Source organism: Scyliorhinus torazame, chromosome 14 (genome assembly GCF_047496885.1).
Source record: "Scyliorhinus torazame isolate Kashiwa2021f chromosome 14, sScyTor2.1, whole genome shotgun sequence".
NCBI lineage: Eukaryota > Metazoa > Chordata > Chondrichthyes > Carcharhiniformes > Scyliorhinidae > Scyliorhinus > Scyliorhinus torazame.
The window spans coordinates 123,249,865-123,266,785 of NC_092720.1; the positions used below are offsets into that span (position 1 = coordinate 123,249,865).

Sequence of the window (16,921 nt, forward strand, 5' to 3'; positions counted from 1 at the left end):
GTGCGGAATGCTCCGCATATTTGGGGGCCGAGCCCCAACCTTAAGGGGCTAGGTCAGCGCCGGACGAATTTCCACCCCGCCAGCTGGCGGAAAAGGCCTTTGGCGGGGCACCAGCTGGCGCGGAAATGACATCTCCGGGCGGCACATGCGTGGGAGCGTTAGCGGCCGCTGACGGCATTCCCACGCATGCGCAGTGGAGGGAGTCTCTTCTGCCTCCGCCATGGTGGAGACCGTGGCGGAGGCGGAAGGAAAAGAGTGCCCCCACGGCACAGGCACTCCCGCGGATCGGTGGGCCCCGATCGCGGGCCAGGCCACCGTGGGGGCGCCCCCCCGGGACCAGATCGCCCCGCGCCCCCCCCCAGGACCCCGGAGCCCGCCCGCGCCGCCTTGTCCCGCCGGTAAGGTAGGTGGTTTAATCTACGCCGGCGGGACAGGCATTTTAGCGGCGGGACTTCGGCCCATCCGGGTCGGAGAATCGCGCGGGAAGGCCCGCCAACCGGCGCAGCGCGATTCCCGCCCCCGACGAATATCCGGTGCCGGAGAATTCGGCAACCGGCAGGGGCGGGATTCACGCCAGCCCCCGGCGATTCTCCGACCCGACGGTGGGTCGGAGAATCTCGCCCCAGGTTTGCACATATTCACTGTTTAATTTTAGGATTAGTGGTTATGTATGCGATTCAGTGTTTAATTTTGGACATTGTGTCTTTTCTACGTAGGTCCATTTTTGGTTCATGGTTTTCATGTCGGTGACTGTGTTTGCTTTGGGGTTTGTTCATACTGGTGTTGGATTTAGGGTGTGTGTGTGTGTGTGTGTAATTTCATGTTTGGTTTGCATATTATATGTACATGTGTGAGTCCATGATTGTTTTTGGGATTTGTACATGCAACTGTGGTTCTATTTTTCCTTCAAGTTTGTACATCCATGTATGTGTTTCCTTGTTTGGTTTAGGGGACTTGTACATACTTATACATGCGACTCAGTTTGGGGGTTGTACGTAATTGTTTCGCACTATTTGGTTTTGGGTTGCACACAGACACGTGTGACTCCATGTTTTGTGTGGGGTTTGTACACAGGTGTATGTGGCTCGTTGGTGATGCAAGACCCATCTCACCTTTTTCTGAAGTGAATCCCAGAGAGTCGTGTGACTGCTTTGCAGAAGCTGAGCTCAAAGCTGCTGCAGACACATGAACACCTCCTGCTGACGTCATTGGGGGAGTGGAGGACATTGCAGGTTGTGAGGGGGTGACAGACTGAGGGGTCCTGCTGCAGGAGGAGGAGCAGGAGGAGGATGAAGACAGAAGTACTGCAGTGGAGCCAGAAGGAGGCACTGCTCTGGGAAGGTACTCCTCCCCAAGAGAGTCACGGTGAAGTTCAACGTCCACCACCTGTTCCAAGGGGAACATAAGAGAGAATACCGTCATTACAGCACTAACAACGTTCCAAATAAGGCAGAGAGACAGAAAGATGCACAGAGCCAGTATCAGCACAGGAATGGGCTACCATCTAAACTGAGATATATTCAAAATAGTGCCTTCCATATCAGAAAATATCAGGAGAGTTTCCAAACAAAACTTGACACCCAGCCACGTAAAGATACAACAGGACAGGTGATCCCAAAATTGGTCAAACAGATTTTATGCAGTGCCTTAGCTGGGATGAGAGGTTTAAGAAAGAAAAACGCTCAAAACAAAAGCAAAATGTTTATAGAAGGAATTCCAGAACTTAGGACCTAGGCAGCTGAAGGCCATCAATGGTAGAGCAATGAAAATGGGAGATTCAGGTGGTCAGATTTAGAGCAATGGTCTAGGAAGTTACAAAGGTTACAAAGGCCATGAGGGGTGAGGCCATGAATTTCAAAATATGGCTGAAAATTTTTTAATTGAGCTGTTGCCGGGCTACACTCCATAAATTTAGAAATGATGTTGCCGATATTACTGGATGAAATCACAACACATCAGCTGGCCAAACCAACCTCTAATTTAAAGGAGACACTTGTCTCCTTGCTTCAACTTTAATTTTAGGCTAACACCAGCACGATGAAAGTGGTCGGAGGAAAATCACATGTGTGGATTAAGCATTTGATAATTACCACACACGGTAATTTCTATGTTATTAATATAAATGAGAGATTTAGGGCACGATTCTCCCGATCCGTGACTAAGTGATCTCGTCAGCAGGAAAGCGATAGTGATTTCCGTTGGCTCTCGGAGCGGCCCCAACATGCCATGCAATAGCAGTTTGAAATTTGTCGGGTCACTCCATTGTCAACGTAGGTACTGAGTGGAGCAGGGCCTAATCTCTCTGACAGGTCCTGCATCTCAGAGTCTGGGGCACCCTGTTTAAAGGGTGCCCCAATCTCAAACTGCTGCTGCAGCGACCCCTAGATCGCCGGCAGGGTACTCCTCTCCGCCGTAATTGCTCGTGAGGGGCCCCCTCATCAGAATCCCCCCCCCTCCCCCCGCCGCCATTCTCCGCTCTCACTCACCCTTCAGCTGCTCTTTCAAGGAAGCACTTGAGAACAAAGAGGCACCCAACAGGAGTGGGTGTGTGCCGGTGGGAAAAGTGAATCGCAATGACCGGAGAATTCTGGCCTTTCACTTTATTATGAAACAAACTTGAATTTTTAGATACTGACTGACTGTTGAAAGGGTTTAAATGCTGCAGGTGAGAAGAGCAGCCAAATGAGCTTCATCCCAGGAAGGACCCTGACCTCAGCCCAGCACAGGCCTCCCATGAAGAACCTCCCTCGGCCCCCATGGAGGCAATTCTGGGGAGGGCAGTTGCCACCTCTCAGATTGTAAGCCACCAGGTCCACGTCCTCAGGACTTGCACCAATTCAAGCCTGTGGGATTCTCGGCTGAGATGGCTGGAGCATCCCAGCTGGCAGGTTAATCGGGCATCCTTATCGTCAATAACATGCTAAACAGCTCCAATGAGCGATTTGCATCTTCCCGCTGGGTCAAGGCAGGAAACCCATTATGGCCATCAGGGCAGGGAGGGAGACTCGTAAATAGTTTGATGCTGGCACAAATCCCGATTTTGGCCCGACGCGGGATTCAGCAGGTCATCGCGAATCCCGTGGCTAGCGGGTGGTCCCGGAGAATCCCGGTCTCAATATTTCAACTGAGAAGTTGTCGGCCCAGCAGCAGTGGGATGGAATGAAGAAAATCCCAACTCGGATTCCTCTTCTTGTCCCCTTACACAGACATTTGCCGCTAATTTACATATTGGCGGCTGGCTCACCCTCACTGTCCAGATTCATGTCTGAGCAATGGAGGTGTGGTTGAAATCGTAACCGAGGTGTCGCAGCTACATAACTGAAAGAACCAAGTGGACAAGGAAGCTACAGAAGAAAAAGGAGAGCGGGATAAAGATTAAAGTATACCGTTTCTGCACCAAGTGTCTGCAAACCAGTGTAAGTTCTGTCCAGCTGTGGAAAAAACATCAAACTCAAATCAACAAAGCAAAAGACAGCTGCGTCCATTCAATACAACCAATAAGAAAATGGTGGTACAGTCACGGAGTACAGTCGTGGGTCAGTCCTTTCTGGGGCCTCACATCCGATCTAACCCAAAGTAATGCTATGTTAGCTGGCTACATTTTCCACTCCGAGAGTAGGCATGGGCAAAATACTTGGGTCGAAACTCTCTTCTCTGTGTAGGCAAGCTGTAAACAGATCAATCACAAGCCTCACATAGACCCAAATTTAGAATTGAACCCAGATGATGGTTGATGTTGGATATTGAAATGTCGGACTAGGTGAGCACTGGATCACTTTACGGATATTCGGCAAAAGGAGCTTCATTTTGCATCTATTTTGTGTAACCTGGAACCACTCAATGAGTCGATATAGAGAGAGCTTCATAGAGTGTACATATCATGTCAGCTTGCCTCAGTGGTACCACTCTCATCTCTCAGCCTGCTCGTGGATCCCAGCTCCACTCCAGGACATGAGCACATCTTCTAGGTTGACACCAGTGCATACTGAAGGTGTTGGAGGTACAAACTTTTATATGGAATATTAAACTGAGGTCCTGACTGCCTGCAGATCGTAGAATCATAGAATTTACAATGCAGAAGGAGGCCATTTGGCCCATCGAGTCCGCAACGGCCCTTAGAAAGAGCACCATATTTAAGCCAACTCCTCCACCCTATCCCCGTAACCCCACCTAGCCTTTTTGTCACAAGGGGAAATTTAGCATGGTCAATCCACCTAACTTGCACATCTTTGGACTGTGGGAGGAAACGGGAGCACCGGGAGGAAACCCATGCAGACACGGGGAGAAACTGCAAACTCCACACAGTCACCCAGGCCGGAATTGAACCCGGGACCCTGGAGCTGTGAGGCAGCAGTGCCAACCACTGCACCACCCTGCCGCCCTACAGCACTACACGAGGAACAGTAGGAATCCATCTGATGTCTTGGGAAATACTTATAACTCAACCAACACTATTGCTGTTTGTGGGAGTTTGCTGTGAGAAATTGGCAACCAGGTTTCCCTACGTTACTCCCACTGACTACCACTAATATCCACTACAAGCCCACTGACTCCCACAGCTATCTGGACTACAGCTCTCCAAAACCTACACCCTGTAAGGACTCCATCCCTTTCTCTCAACTCCTTTGCCTCAGTCGCATTTGTTCCGAAGATGCCACTTTCCAAAATTGTGCTTAGAAAATATGTTCCTTCTTCCTCAACCGTGATTTCCCACCTACAGTTATGGACAGGCCCTCAACAGTGTGCGGTCCATCTCCCGTGCCACTACCCTCCCCCCTCCGCTTCCTCCCAGAACAAGGATAGAGTCCCCCTCGTTCTCACATTTCATCCCACCAGCCTCCGTGTGCAAAGCATAATCCTCTGCCAATTTCGCCAACTCCAGCGTGACGCCACCACCAAACATACCGTCCCTTCACTCCCTGTGTCAGCATTCCGCAGAGACCGTTCCCTCTGAGACAATCTAGTCCACTCCTCCACTATACCCAGTACCTCTCCCATCACCCATGGCACCTTCCCATGCAATCGCAGAAGGTATAACACCTGCCCCTTTACCTCTTCCATGCTTAACATCCCAGGCCCAAAACACTCATTCCAGGTTAAGCAGCATTTCACTTGCATCTCTTCCAATTTGGTTACTGCATTCGCTGCTCCCAATGTGGTCTCCTCTATATTGGAGAGACCAAACGCAGACTGGGTGATCGCTTTGCTGAGCATCTTCGGTCTGTGCGCATTCAGGACCCTGATCTTCCTGCTGCTTGCCATTTTAACAAAAGACCCTGTTCCCATGCCCACATGTCTGTTCTTGGCCTGCTGCAATGTTCCAGTGAAGCTCAATGCAAACTCGAGGAACAACATCTCATCTTCCGGTTCGGCCCGTTACAGCCTTCCGGCCTGAACATCGAATTCAACAACTTCAGATGATCAGCTCTACCCCACCTCGACCCATTTGTTTTCATCCCATTTCATTTTAACTGTCTTTTACCATTTCTTTCTTCCTTAAAATATATTTAATTCCCCCCCCCCCAATCTTATCCATCTTTCCTTAACCTTTCTCCTCTTTGCTTCCCCCTTCCCCTCTCCCCACATCTACAGTTCATCCGCTGATGTTAGTTTCCCTGCTGTTTGACCTTTCACATATTTTGTTCTCTCTGGGGACTGTCATTAGCACTCTTTCCCCATGGTTTCTGTGGCCATTAGCACCAGGTTTCCCTGGGTTTCTGTGGCTATGACTCATCTTTCATTCTCACTCCACAGTATAAATATTTCCCAATTTCTCTGTCTGTTAGCTTTGACAAAGAGTCATCGGACTCGAAACGTTAAGCTCTTTTCTCTCCCTACAGATGCTGCCAGACCTGCTGAGATTTTCCACATTTTCTCTTTAGTTTCAGATTCCAGCATCCGCAGTAATTTGCTTTTTTCCCTACATTACGACAGAAGCGACATTGCAGAACCATTTAATTGGCTGGGAAGTGCCCTGGATGTCCTGAGAATGTCAAACTTGTCAAATAAATATGAATGTTTTTCTTCATTGCATCTAATCTACACTATATCTCATTTAGGAATGCCCATTACGACAGTAGTGAAGGAGCTTTACTCTGTATCTAACCCACATTGTACTTCTCCTGGAACAGATTGACGAGGCACTGCAGAGGGTCATTTATTTTGCATGTTTTTAAAAATTTGTTCGTGGAATGTGGGCATCGCAGGATGTGCCAGCATTTTATGCCCATCCCTAATTGTCCTCGAGAGGGCAGATAAAAGTCAACCACTCTGCTGTGGGTCTGCAGGCTTGCAGGTCAGACCAGGTAAGGATGACAGGTTTCCTTCCCAAAAGGACATTAGTGAACCAGATGGGTTTTTACGACAATCGACAATGGTTTCACGATCATCGTTAGGCTTGTAATTCCAGATTTTTTTAAAATATAAATTTAGAGTACCCAATTCATTTTTATTCTCAATTAAGGAATTCATCTTTTGGGTTGTGGGGCGGGACCGACGCAGACAAGGGAAGAATGTGCAAACTCCACAAGGACAGTGACCCAGGGTCAGGTTCAAACCCGGGTAATTCCAGATTTTTATTGAATTCAAATTTCACTATCTGCAGTGGTAGGATTTGAACCTGAATTTCCAGAGCATTACTCTGGACCTCTGGTTTATTAGTCCAGTGAAAATACCACTATGCCACCGCCTCCCCATATGTGACCCATAATGTACCCGAGTTAGGACAGCTTAATATTCCATTACAGTCCTAACATAATTGAAGAATAGAATCATAGAATTTACAGTGCAGAAGGAGGCTATTCAGCCCATCGAGACTGCACCGGGTCTTGGAAAGAGCACCCTACCTAAGCCCACACCTCCACCCTAACCCGTAATCCAGTAACCCCTCCTTTTTGGACATTGATGGCAATTTAGCATGGCCAATCCACCTAACCTGCACATCTTTGGACTGTGGGAGGAAATCGGAGCACTCGGAGGAAACCCACGCAGACACGGGGAGAACGTGCAAACTCCACACAGACAGTGACCCAAGCCGGGAATCGAACCTGAGACCCTGGAGCTGTGAAGCAACTGTGCTAACCACTGTGCTTCCGTACCACTGGGGGGAGTGCTGCCACAGGACCTCCAAAGGCTGGGGTTAGGTCACTTGAGGCAGGTGGGGGTAGGATACATAAGATACAGAAGAGTAAAGCTTTCTTCAAACGCCCCCATTAATCACTCCTAGGTCAGGTTAGCTGCAGAATAAAACTGTCACACCACTCCCTAATGATGTGAGCAGAAGGAGTGCATATGCCTCCGAGTGAGATCATGGGAGAGAGTGCTTTGCTCTTCTGTTTGGTCATTCTAAGTATAACAAGCAAAGATATCTCCATCCTGCCTAGATAATGCTCTTTAGGCTTAATTTGCTGCTGATGTGCAGCCTATCTGTGGCATTCCCTTTACTCGGAAACTGAAAATTGGACCACTCACAACATGGAGCCAGGTTTACAATGTGCAGCCACGCTGATGGTGAGGAGCCGCACTGACACAGTGCAACACTCTCACAACAAGGAGACGGTGAGAGGCCATGATCAGGGTGCACTGCAATGCTCACACACCTCTGCCCCCATTTCTGTGCACACTGGAGTCTAACCCCACAATGGCCCATGAAGGCAGGTTCTACACTCCTGCTCGCTCTCTCTCCCCAGAATGTCTGTGTAAACTGGGTTTAACACAGTACCTACAGTCATAGAATGGTTAGATCATAGGAGTCCATTCAGCCCACTGTATCCGTGCCAGCTCTCTGGAACAGCAACTCAGCTCAGCTTACTCATCCAGCTTTTACCCATAGCCCATCAAAAAAATTTCTTTTCAAATAATGATCCAACTCTATGTTGAAAGCTACAACTGAAGCTGCTTCAATCCCAGTCTCAGCCAGTGCATCCCATCCCAATCTCAGCCAGTGCATTCACCACAGTCTCAGCCAGTGCATCCCATCCCAGTCTCAGTCAGTGCATTCCACTCCAGTCTCAGCCAGTGCATCCCATCCCAGTCTCAGGCAGTGCATTCCACCCCAGTCTCAGGCAGTGCATTCCACCCCAGTCTCAGCCAGTGCATCCCATCCCAGTCCAAGGCAGTGCATTCCACCCCAGTCTCAGCCAGTGCATTCCATCCCAGTCTCAGCCAGTGCATTCCATCCCAGTCTCAGTCAGTGCATTCCATCCCAGTCTCAGGCAGTGCATTCCATCCCAGTCTCAGTCAGTGCATTCCATCCCAGTCTCCGGCAGTGCATTCCATCCGCCACAGCCAGTGCATTCCACCCAAATCTCAGGCAGTGCATTCGATCCCACTCCCAGTCAGTGCATTCGATCCCACTCCCAGTCAGTGCATTCCATCCCAGTCTCAGCCAGTGCATTCCACCCCAGTCTCAGCCAGTGCATTCCATCCCAGTCTCAGCCAGTGCATTCCACCCCAGTCTCAGCCAGTGCATTCGATCCCACTCCCAGTCAGTGCCTTCCATCCGAGTCTCAGTCAGTGCATTCACCCCAGTCTCAGCCAGTGCATTCCATCCCAGTCTCAGCCAGTGCATTCCATCCCAGTCTCAGTCAGTGCATTCCATCCCAGTCTCAGGCAGTGCATTCCATCCCAGTCTCAGTCAGTGCATTCCATCCCAGTCTCCGGCAGTGCATTCCATCCGCCACAGCCAGTGCATTCCACCCAAATCTCAGGCAGTGCATTCGATCCCACTCCCAGTCAGTGCATTCGATCCCACTCCCAGTCAGTGCATTCCATCCCAGTCTCAGCCAGTGCATTCCACCCCAGTCTCAGCCAGTGCATTCCATCCCAGTCTCAGCCAGTGCATTCCACCCCAGTCTCGGCCAGTGCATTCGATCCCACTCCCAGTCAGTGCATTCCATCCCAGTCTCAGCCAGTGCATTCCACCCCAGTCTCAGCCACTGCATCCCATCCCAGTTTCAGACAGTGCATTCCATCCCAGTCTCAGCCAGTGCATTCCTTCCATGTCTCAGCCAGGGCATTCCATCCCAGTCTCAGCCAGTGCATTCCACCCCAGTCTCAGCCAGTGCATTCCACCCCATTCTCAGCCACTGCATCCCATCCCAGTTTCAGACAGTGCATCCCATCCCAGTCTCAGCCAGTGCATTCCATCCCAGTCTCAGCCAGTGCATTCCTCCCCAGTCTCAGCCAGTGCATTCGATCCCACTCCCAGTCAGTGCATTCCATCCCAGTCTCAGCCAGTGCATTCCACCCCAGTCTCAGCCAGTGCATTCGATCCCACTCCCAGTCAGTGCATTCCATCCCAGTCTCAGCCAGTGCATTCCATCCCAGTCTCAGCCAGTGCATTCCTTCCATGTCTCAGCCAGTGCATTCCATCTCAGTTGCAGTCAGTGCATCCCATCCCAGACTCAGCCAGTGCATTCCATCCCAGTCTCAGCCAGTGCATTCCATACCAGTCACAGCCAGTGCATTCCATCGCAGTCTCAGCCAGTGCATCCCATCCCAGTCTCCGGCAGTGCATTCGATCCCACTCTCAGCCAGTGCATCCCATCCCAGTCTCCGGCAGTGCATTCCATCCCAGTGTCAGCCAGTGCATCCCATCCCAGTCTCCGGCAGTGCATTCCATCCCAGTCTCAGGCAGTGCATTCCATCCCAGTCTCAGCCAGTGCATTCCATCCCAGTCTCAGCCAGTGCATTCCATCCCAGTCTCAGCCAGTGCATTCGATCCCACTCACAACCAGTGCATTCCATCCCAGTCTCAGCCAGTGCATTCCATCCCAGTCTCAGGCAGTGCATTCCATCCCAGTCTCAGCCAGCGCATTCGATCCCACTCTCAGCCAGTGCATTCCATCCCACTCTCAGCCAGTGCATTCCATCCCAGACTCAGGCAGTGCATTCCACCCCAGTCTCAGCCAGTGCATTCGATCCCAGTCTCAGCCAGTGCATCCCATCCCAGTCTCAGCCAGTGCCATCACCCCAGTCTCAGCCAGTGCATCCCATCCCAGTCTCAGCCAGTGCATCCCATCCCAGTCTCAGCCAGTGCCATCACCCCAGTCTCAGCCAGTGCATTCCATCCCAGTCTCAGTCAGTGCATCCCATCCCAGTCTCAGCCAGTGCATTCGATCCCACTCTCAGCCAGTGCATTCCATCCCAGTCTCAGGCAGTGCATTCCACCCCAGTCTCAGCCATTGCATTTGATCCCACTCTCAGCCAGTGCATTCCATCCCACTCCCAGTCAGTGCATTCCATCCCAGTCTCATTCAGTGCATTCCATCCCACTCCCAGTCAGTGCATTCCATCCCAGTCTCAGCCAGTGCATTCCTTCCCAGTCTCAGCCAGTGCATTCCATCCCAGTCTCAGCCAGTGCATTCCATCCCACTCCCAGTCAGTGCATTCCATCCCAGTCTCAGTCAGTGCATTCCATCCCATTCCCAGTCAGTGCATTCCATACCAGTCTCAGCCAGTGCATTCCTTTCCCAGTCTCAGCCAGTGCATTCCATCCCACTCTCAGGCAGTGCATTCCATCCCACTACCAGCCAGTGCATTACTTCCCAGTCTCAGCCAGTGCATTCCATCCCAGTCTCAGCCAGTGCATTCCATCCCAGTCTCAGTCAGTGCATTCCATCCCACTCCCAGTCAGTGCATTCCATCCCAGTCTCAGCCATTGCATTCCTTCCCAGTCTCAGCCAGTGATTTCTATCCCACTCTCAGCCGGTGCATTCCATCCCACTCCCAGTCAATGCATTCCATCCCACTCTCAGGCAGTGCATTCCATCCCAGTCTCAGCCAGTGCATTGCATCCCTATCTCAGCCAGTACATTCCATCCCAGTCTCCGGCAGTGCATTTGATCCCACTCTCAGTCAGTGCATTCCATCGCAGTCTGAGCCAGTGCATTCCATCCCACTCCCAGCTTTCCATCCCAGTCTCAGCCAGTGCATTCCATCCCACTCCCAGCCAGTGCATTCCATCCCAGTCTCCGGCAGTGCATTTGATCCCACTCTCAGTCAGTGCATTCCATCCCAGTCTCAGCCAGTGCATTCCATCCCACTCCCAGCTTTCCATCCCAGTCTCAGCCAGTGCATTCCATCCCACTCCCAGTCAGTGCATTCCTTCCCAGTCTCAGCCAGTGTATTCAATCCCACTCTCAGCCAGTGCATTCCATCCCAGTCTCAGCCAGTGCATTCCATCCCAGTTTCAGCCAGTGCATTCCATCCCAGTCTCAGCCAGTGTATTCGATCCCACTCACAACCAGTGCATTCCATCCCAGTCTCAGCCAGTGCATTCAATCCCACTCACAACCAGTGCATTCCATCCCACTCTCAGACAGTGCATTCCATCCGTCACAGCCAGTGCATTCCATCCCACTCTCAGCCAGTGCATTCCATCCCAGTCTCAGCCAGTGCATTCCTTCCCAGTCTCAGCCAGTGTATTCGATCCCACTCTCAGTCAGTGCATTCCATCCCAGCCTCAGCCAGTGCATTCCATCCCAGTTTCAGCCAGTGCATTCCATCCCAGTCTCAGCCAGTGCATTCCATCCCAGACTCAGGCAGTGCATTCCTTCCCAGTCTCAGCCAGTGTATTCAATCCCACTCTCAGCCAGTGCATTCCATCCCAGTCTCAGCCAGTGCATTCAATCCCACTCTCAGCCAGTGCATTCCATCCCACTCCCAGTCAGTGCATTCCATCCCAGACTCAGGCAGTGCATTCCTTCCCAGTCTCAGCCAGTGTATTCGATCCCACTCTCAGTCAGTGCATTCCATCCCAGTCTCAGCCAGTGCATTCCATCCCAGTTTCAGCCAGTGCATTCCATCCCAGTCTCAGCCAGTGCATTCAATCCCACTCACAACCAGTGCATTCTATCCCACTCTCAGGCAGTGCATTCCATCCCAGTCTCAGCCAGTGCATTCAATCCCACTCACAACCAGTGCATTCCATCCCAGACTCAGGCAGTGCATTCCTTCCCAGTCTCAGCCAGTGTATTCAATCCCACTCTCAGCCAGTGCATTCCATCCCACTCCCAGTCAGTGCATTCCATCCCAGACTCAGGCAGTGCATTCCTTCCCAGTCTCAGCCAGTGTATTCGATCCCACTCTCAGTCAGTGCATTCCATCCCAGTCTCAGCCAGTGCATTCCATCCCAGTTTCAGCCAGTGTATTCAATCCCACTCTCAGCCAGTGCATTCCATCCCACTCCCAGTCAGTGCATTCCATCCCAGACTCAGGCAGTGCATTCCATCCCAATCTCAGCCACTGCATTTGTTCCCACTCTCAGCCAGTGCATTCCATCCGTCACAGCCAGTGCATTCCATCCCACTCTCAGCCAGTGCATTCCACCCCAGTCTCAGCCAGTGCATTCCTTCCCAGTCCTCAGCCAGTCCATTTCAGATCCTGACCTTGCACTCTGTAAAAACATTTTTCTTCAAGTCACCAAGGTTCTTTTGCTTTACGCCTTATGTCAGCGTCCTTTGGTTCTCAACCCTTCTGCCAAAGGGAACAGTTTCTCCCTATCTACTCTGTCCAGACCCCTCATGGTTTTCAACAGGTCTTTCAAATCTCCTCTCATCCTCCTCTTCTCTAAAGAGAACAACCCCAACTTCTCCAATCTATCCACATAACTGACATTTCCAGGTTAGAGGGACATTCTTGTGAATCTTTTCCACATCCTCTCTAATGCTTTCACATTCCTCCTAAAGTGTGGGGCTCATGAAAGGGAAACAGCCTTCAAGACAGTGACAGTTAACGTGAAACCACAGCCATTGTGCCAATAGGATCAAACGATTGGCAATTTTGTTTTCTGGACTCAAGGCCACAACTTTCCCAAAGATAAGGTAAAGTCGCCATAGTCCCAGGTGACCATAGGCTGCTTTCTGCTTTTGGGAGGAGAGCTGACTGGTGGTGATTTAACCTGAGGATCATGCGAGGGGCAAGGTTTAGAAGGCAGGGCCATCATGAATAACCTCAGCTGGCGTGGGAATTGAACCCGTGCTTTTGGCCTTGCTCGGCATCATGAACCAGCTGTGTAGCAAAGTGAGCTAATTGCCTTTTACATCCACCTGAGAGGACAGATTCAGTTTAACATCTCATCTGAAAGATGACACCTCTGACACTGCAACACTCCCTCGCTTAAATTATGCACTAGATTATATACTCTGTTAAGTGACTTCAACACAAAACCTTCCGACTCAGAGGCAACGGTGACATCAGGTGACATATAAGAATCACACACACACAATCAATCACGATCACACACGATCCGTTCTAAGTCTGATGCGTTCTGTAAAGTGTGGGTCCCCTATCTCAAATTTATACGCTCCGCCTTATCTGAGTTACTACTGTTAGAGTTACTGCTGTTAGATTTCCCATGAGCTATATTGTGAGTCTTGTTCTCGCAATACATGAAGCTGCGTGGCCCGAGATGTTATCCAATCTTATTTATTTAGCCTTGTCCTTTTTCTCCTTTCTGATTGATCTGGTATTAAAACTGGAGGGACTAATTCATGAAGTCTGTTATTCTAAAGTCATCCAGTCTTGTTCATTCTCATATTAGCAACAAATCTTGTTCTGTATTGTACCTGTTCTGCATTGAAAATATTTTTGGTTAATTTATTTGCAATAAATTTTAAAAACCTCATAAAAAATATATTTTTTTAAAACCCAAGCTGAGGAGACGGCACAATTTTGCTGTAATCGGAGCTAGGTGCTGAGATCATAGGAAAAAGAATCAGGAATAAGTCATCCAGATCCTCAAACCTGCTCTGTTATTCAACTAGATTAACACTGATCCACACCTTTATATCTCTTGATACCTTTACCTGATTAAAAAAAACTATTGATCTCAGTCCTGACTGAGCCCAATTTGTGTCGCTAATTGCGGCATGCAGATCGAAAAAATCTACACGCTATGTCTGGGGCACAGCTTCACCCAAAAAGTGCTGTACCTTCAGCTGATGAATGATGTCTATTCTCTTGTTGCGCAAGTCCCTGAAGTGGACCTGAATGCGAACAGGGAATTCACCCCAGCCTCGTCTGGTCAGGTGAAATGGTGGTTCACTATTCAGAAAAGAGAAAACGAAAACAAAAAATCATTCAACACTAAAAATCATTGAGACAACAACAACAAAGCACTGCCAATGTGTTTCACGTGACTTATTATTCACTTTCCCGCCATCTACTAAACCTGACAACACATCCTAGCTCTGGGTATTGCAGCCAAAATAAAAAGATAAAGGCTCTGCTCACGAGGAATGTGCTGACGAAAGGACAGGGTACACGTGTGCTTTGATTCATAAAGACCTTGGGGTACCCAAGGCCTGGAATTGGTTGAATTTTTGTTGTCCCTGACCTTGGAGTGTTTGAGGGAATATTATTGAGGGAGCTTTATCCTGTATCAAATCAGTGCTGTTCCCAGTTGGGAGTGTTTGATGGGACGGTGTAGAGGAAACTTTACCCTGTATTGAGATTATGCTTGATGCTGACATGCTTTCCTGTGACAATCTACCAGTGCTGTTCCTCATGAGCCTGGCAACCAAAAATACAGGTGTTTCTGAGAGGCTATGGTACAAATGATGTTCAGCTAAAGTCTTACTTCTACTAAATAAAACCGACTTCGCTATATAATCAAGGGGCACGGAAACAAACCAATTTGTTTCAACAACAAAAGAAATCCACTCTACATTCATTGAGCAATCAATACAATTCATAACTTTCAGTCATTTTAATTAAGATACACTATTCGTTACCCTCTGTCCTCAGTGTTAGCTTTTGTACGACACTATTCACAGGTCCTGGTTGTGTACAAACTACCCGACTGCCATCCTTCTGATTGACCCAATTTTAAACAATTGAATCGGATTGTCTAACCCTGTGCCCAAGTGATGCACAAGGTGAGATTCTGAGCCATACCTGACTTCCACCAGGTCATTTGGCTTGTAGCTGGGATGCAGGAAGAACCAAACCTTCTTCACAAAATGATCAATCGTGGGCTCCTTCCGTGAACCTCGCACATAAACCATCCATTTGTGGGTGGACTGATCATTGTCCTCCCTTTTGTCTGGGGGAATATACCTGTAAAATAACAAATCAAGTCAGTTGAAGAGACAACTAGTAACACATCCCACTGACAAATCCCCTAAACCTTTTTCAAGATGTCACTGGTGAAGAGCGTGAAGCTTCAACGGTGGTGAGTTTCTAAAAAAAAGAGCAGAGTTTTCCCAGGGAGACTGGGAAAGGGAACAGCAGTCAGTCAGCGAAGAAAGAAAAGAGCAGGAATTAGCACAGGGACCAAGACAAGGAGCAGAAACTAGCCCAAAGATATTGAGAAAAGGACCAAATTATTATTATTCTAATTTAATTCAAACAAGGGCCGAGAATGGGAGTAGGAATTAGTACAGCGACTGGGAAAGGGATGGATAAACAGCAGCAGATTCATTATTTTCAGTACGTAGATAACATGAATAAGTTAAAAAGTTGATTGAATTCTGTAACATATAACCAGAAAAGTGGACTATGAATTCAAAAGGTTTATAAGTAGGTTTTACAATTCACTGGGCAGACTTCAGTTGAGGTCCAGTGTAAGATGTGGATGAGTGCAGTTCCAACAACACTCAAGAAGCTCAACACGATCCAGGACAAAGTAGCCAGCTTGACTGGCACCCAATTCACCACCTTCGACATCCACTCCCTCCACCACTGACGGACAGTAGCAGCAGTGTGCACCATCTACAACTTACATTGTAACAAATCACCAAGGCTGCCTTGATAGCACCTTCCAAACCCACAATCTCTACCACTGAGGAGGACAAGGGAAGCAGATGCAATGGGAATACCACCACCTGCAGGTTCCCTTCCAAGCCGCTGGGCAGCACGGTGGCGCAGTGGGTTAGCCCTGCAGCCTCACGGCGCCGAGGTCCCAGGTTCGATCCCGGCTCTGGGTCACTGTCCGTGTGGAGTTTGCACATTCTCCCCGTGTTTGCGTGGGTGTTTCCCCCACAACCCAAAGATGTGCAGGATAGGTGGATTGGCCACGTTAAATTGCCCCTTAATGGGAAAAAATGAATTGGGTACACTAAATTTATTTTTAAAAAGGTTCCCTTCCAAGCCACACACTAAGAACAAAGAACAATACAGCACAGGAACAGGCCCTTTGGCCCTCCAAGCCTACACCAAGCATGGTACCTCCAACCTGACTTGGAAATATATTCCTGTTCCTTCACTGTGGCTGGATGAAAATCCTGGAACGCCCTCCCTAATAGCACTGTGGGTGTACCTACACCACTTGGGACTACAGCAGTTCAAGTAAGCAGCTCATCACCACCTTCTCAGCGGCAATTAGGGATGGGCAATAAATGCTGGTCTAGCCAGCAATGCCCTCATCCAATGAAATAATTTTTTTTTCAAAACAGAAGTAGCCAATTCAGTCTATTGACCTGCTTCAGCGTTCAGTCACTTCTTGACTGACACGCACTTCAAATCTATTCAACCATCTTTGATCCATAACCCCTTGGATACCTTTAACAACAATCAGCAGAATTGAAATGATGGAAATCCTACCCTCGTTTCAACTGCACTGTGCTATTGAGCCCTATGCATGGAAAATGATGGTAAATGTATTATATCCCATGAGCAAGCCTTTGGGGGATACAAGTTCCGCAGGGCTCTACCAATTGTTCACTGTAATCCCGGCAGAGGATCTGTGGAAAACTTGGAGCATTGCTAATTATGGATTTTCTCTGGGGTCTCCAAGGTTTCTCTGCCAAAGTTACTGTTCACAGTGAACAGATTACAGAACATAAAGTCTTCAACTCATTTTCTCTCCTGATTTCTCAGTTATCATCAAGAGGAGGAGGAGGAGGGGGGGGGGGGGGGGGGCAGCACGGTGTCGCAGTGGGTTAGCCCTGTAGCCTCACGGCGCCGAGGTCCCAGGTTC

At 49.3% G+C, this 16,921-nt stretch overlaps 1 protein-coding gene across 4 annotated transcripts in view; it reads right to left on the reverse strand.

Moving 5' to 3' along the window:
- The window catches only part of yeats2 (YEATS domain containing 2), a 210,402-nt gene that overhangs the window by 140,591 nt on the left and 52,890 nt on the right, over positions 1 to 16,921 (reverse strand). For all 4 annotated transcript variants that reach the window (XM_072474759.1, XM_072474758.1, XM_072474756.1 and 1 more), the window contains exons 7-10: positions 14,899 to 15,060; positions 13,935 to 14,046; positions 3,387 to 3,431; positions 1,113 to 1,386 (exon numbers count right to left, since the gene is read on the reverse strand). In XM_072474759.1, coding sequence (XP_072330860.1) covers positions 1,113 to 1,386; positions 3,387 to 3,431; positions 13,935 to 14,046; positions 14,899 to 15,060 — 593 coding nt within the window. The remainder of the gene's footprint in view (positions 1 to 1,112; positions 1,387 to 3,386; positions 3,432 to 13,934; positions 14,047 to 14,898; positions 15,061 to 16,921) is intronic.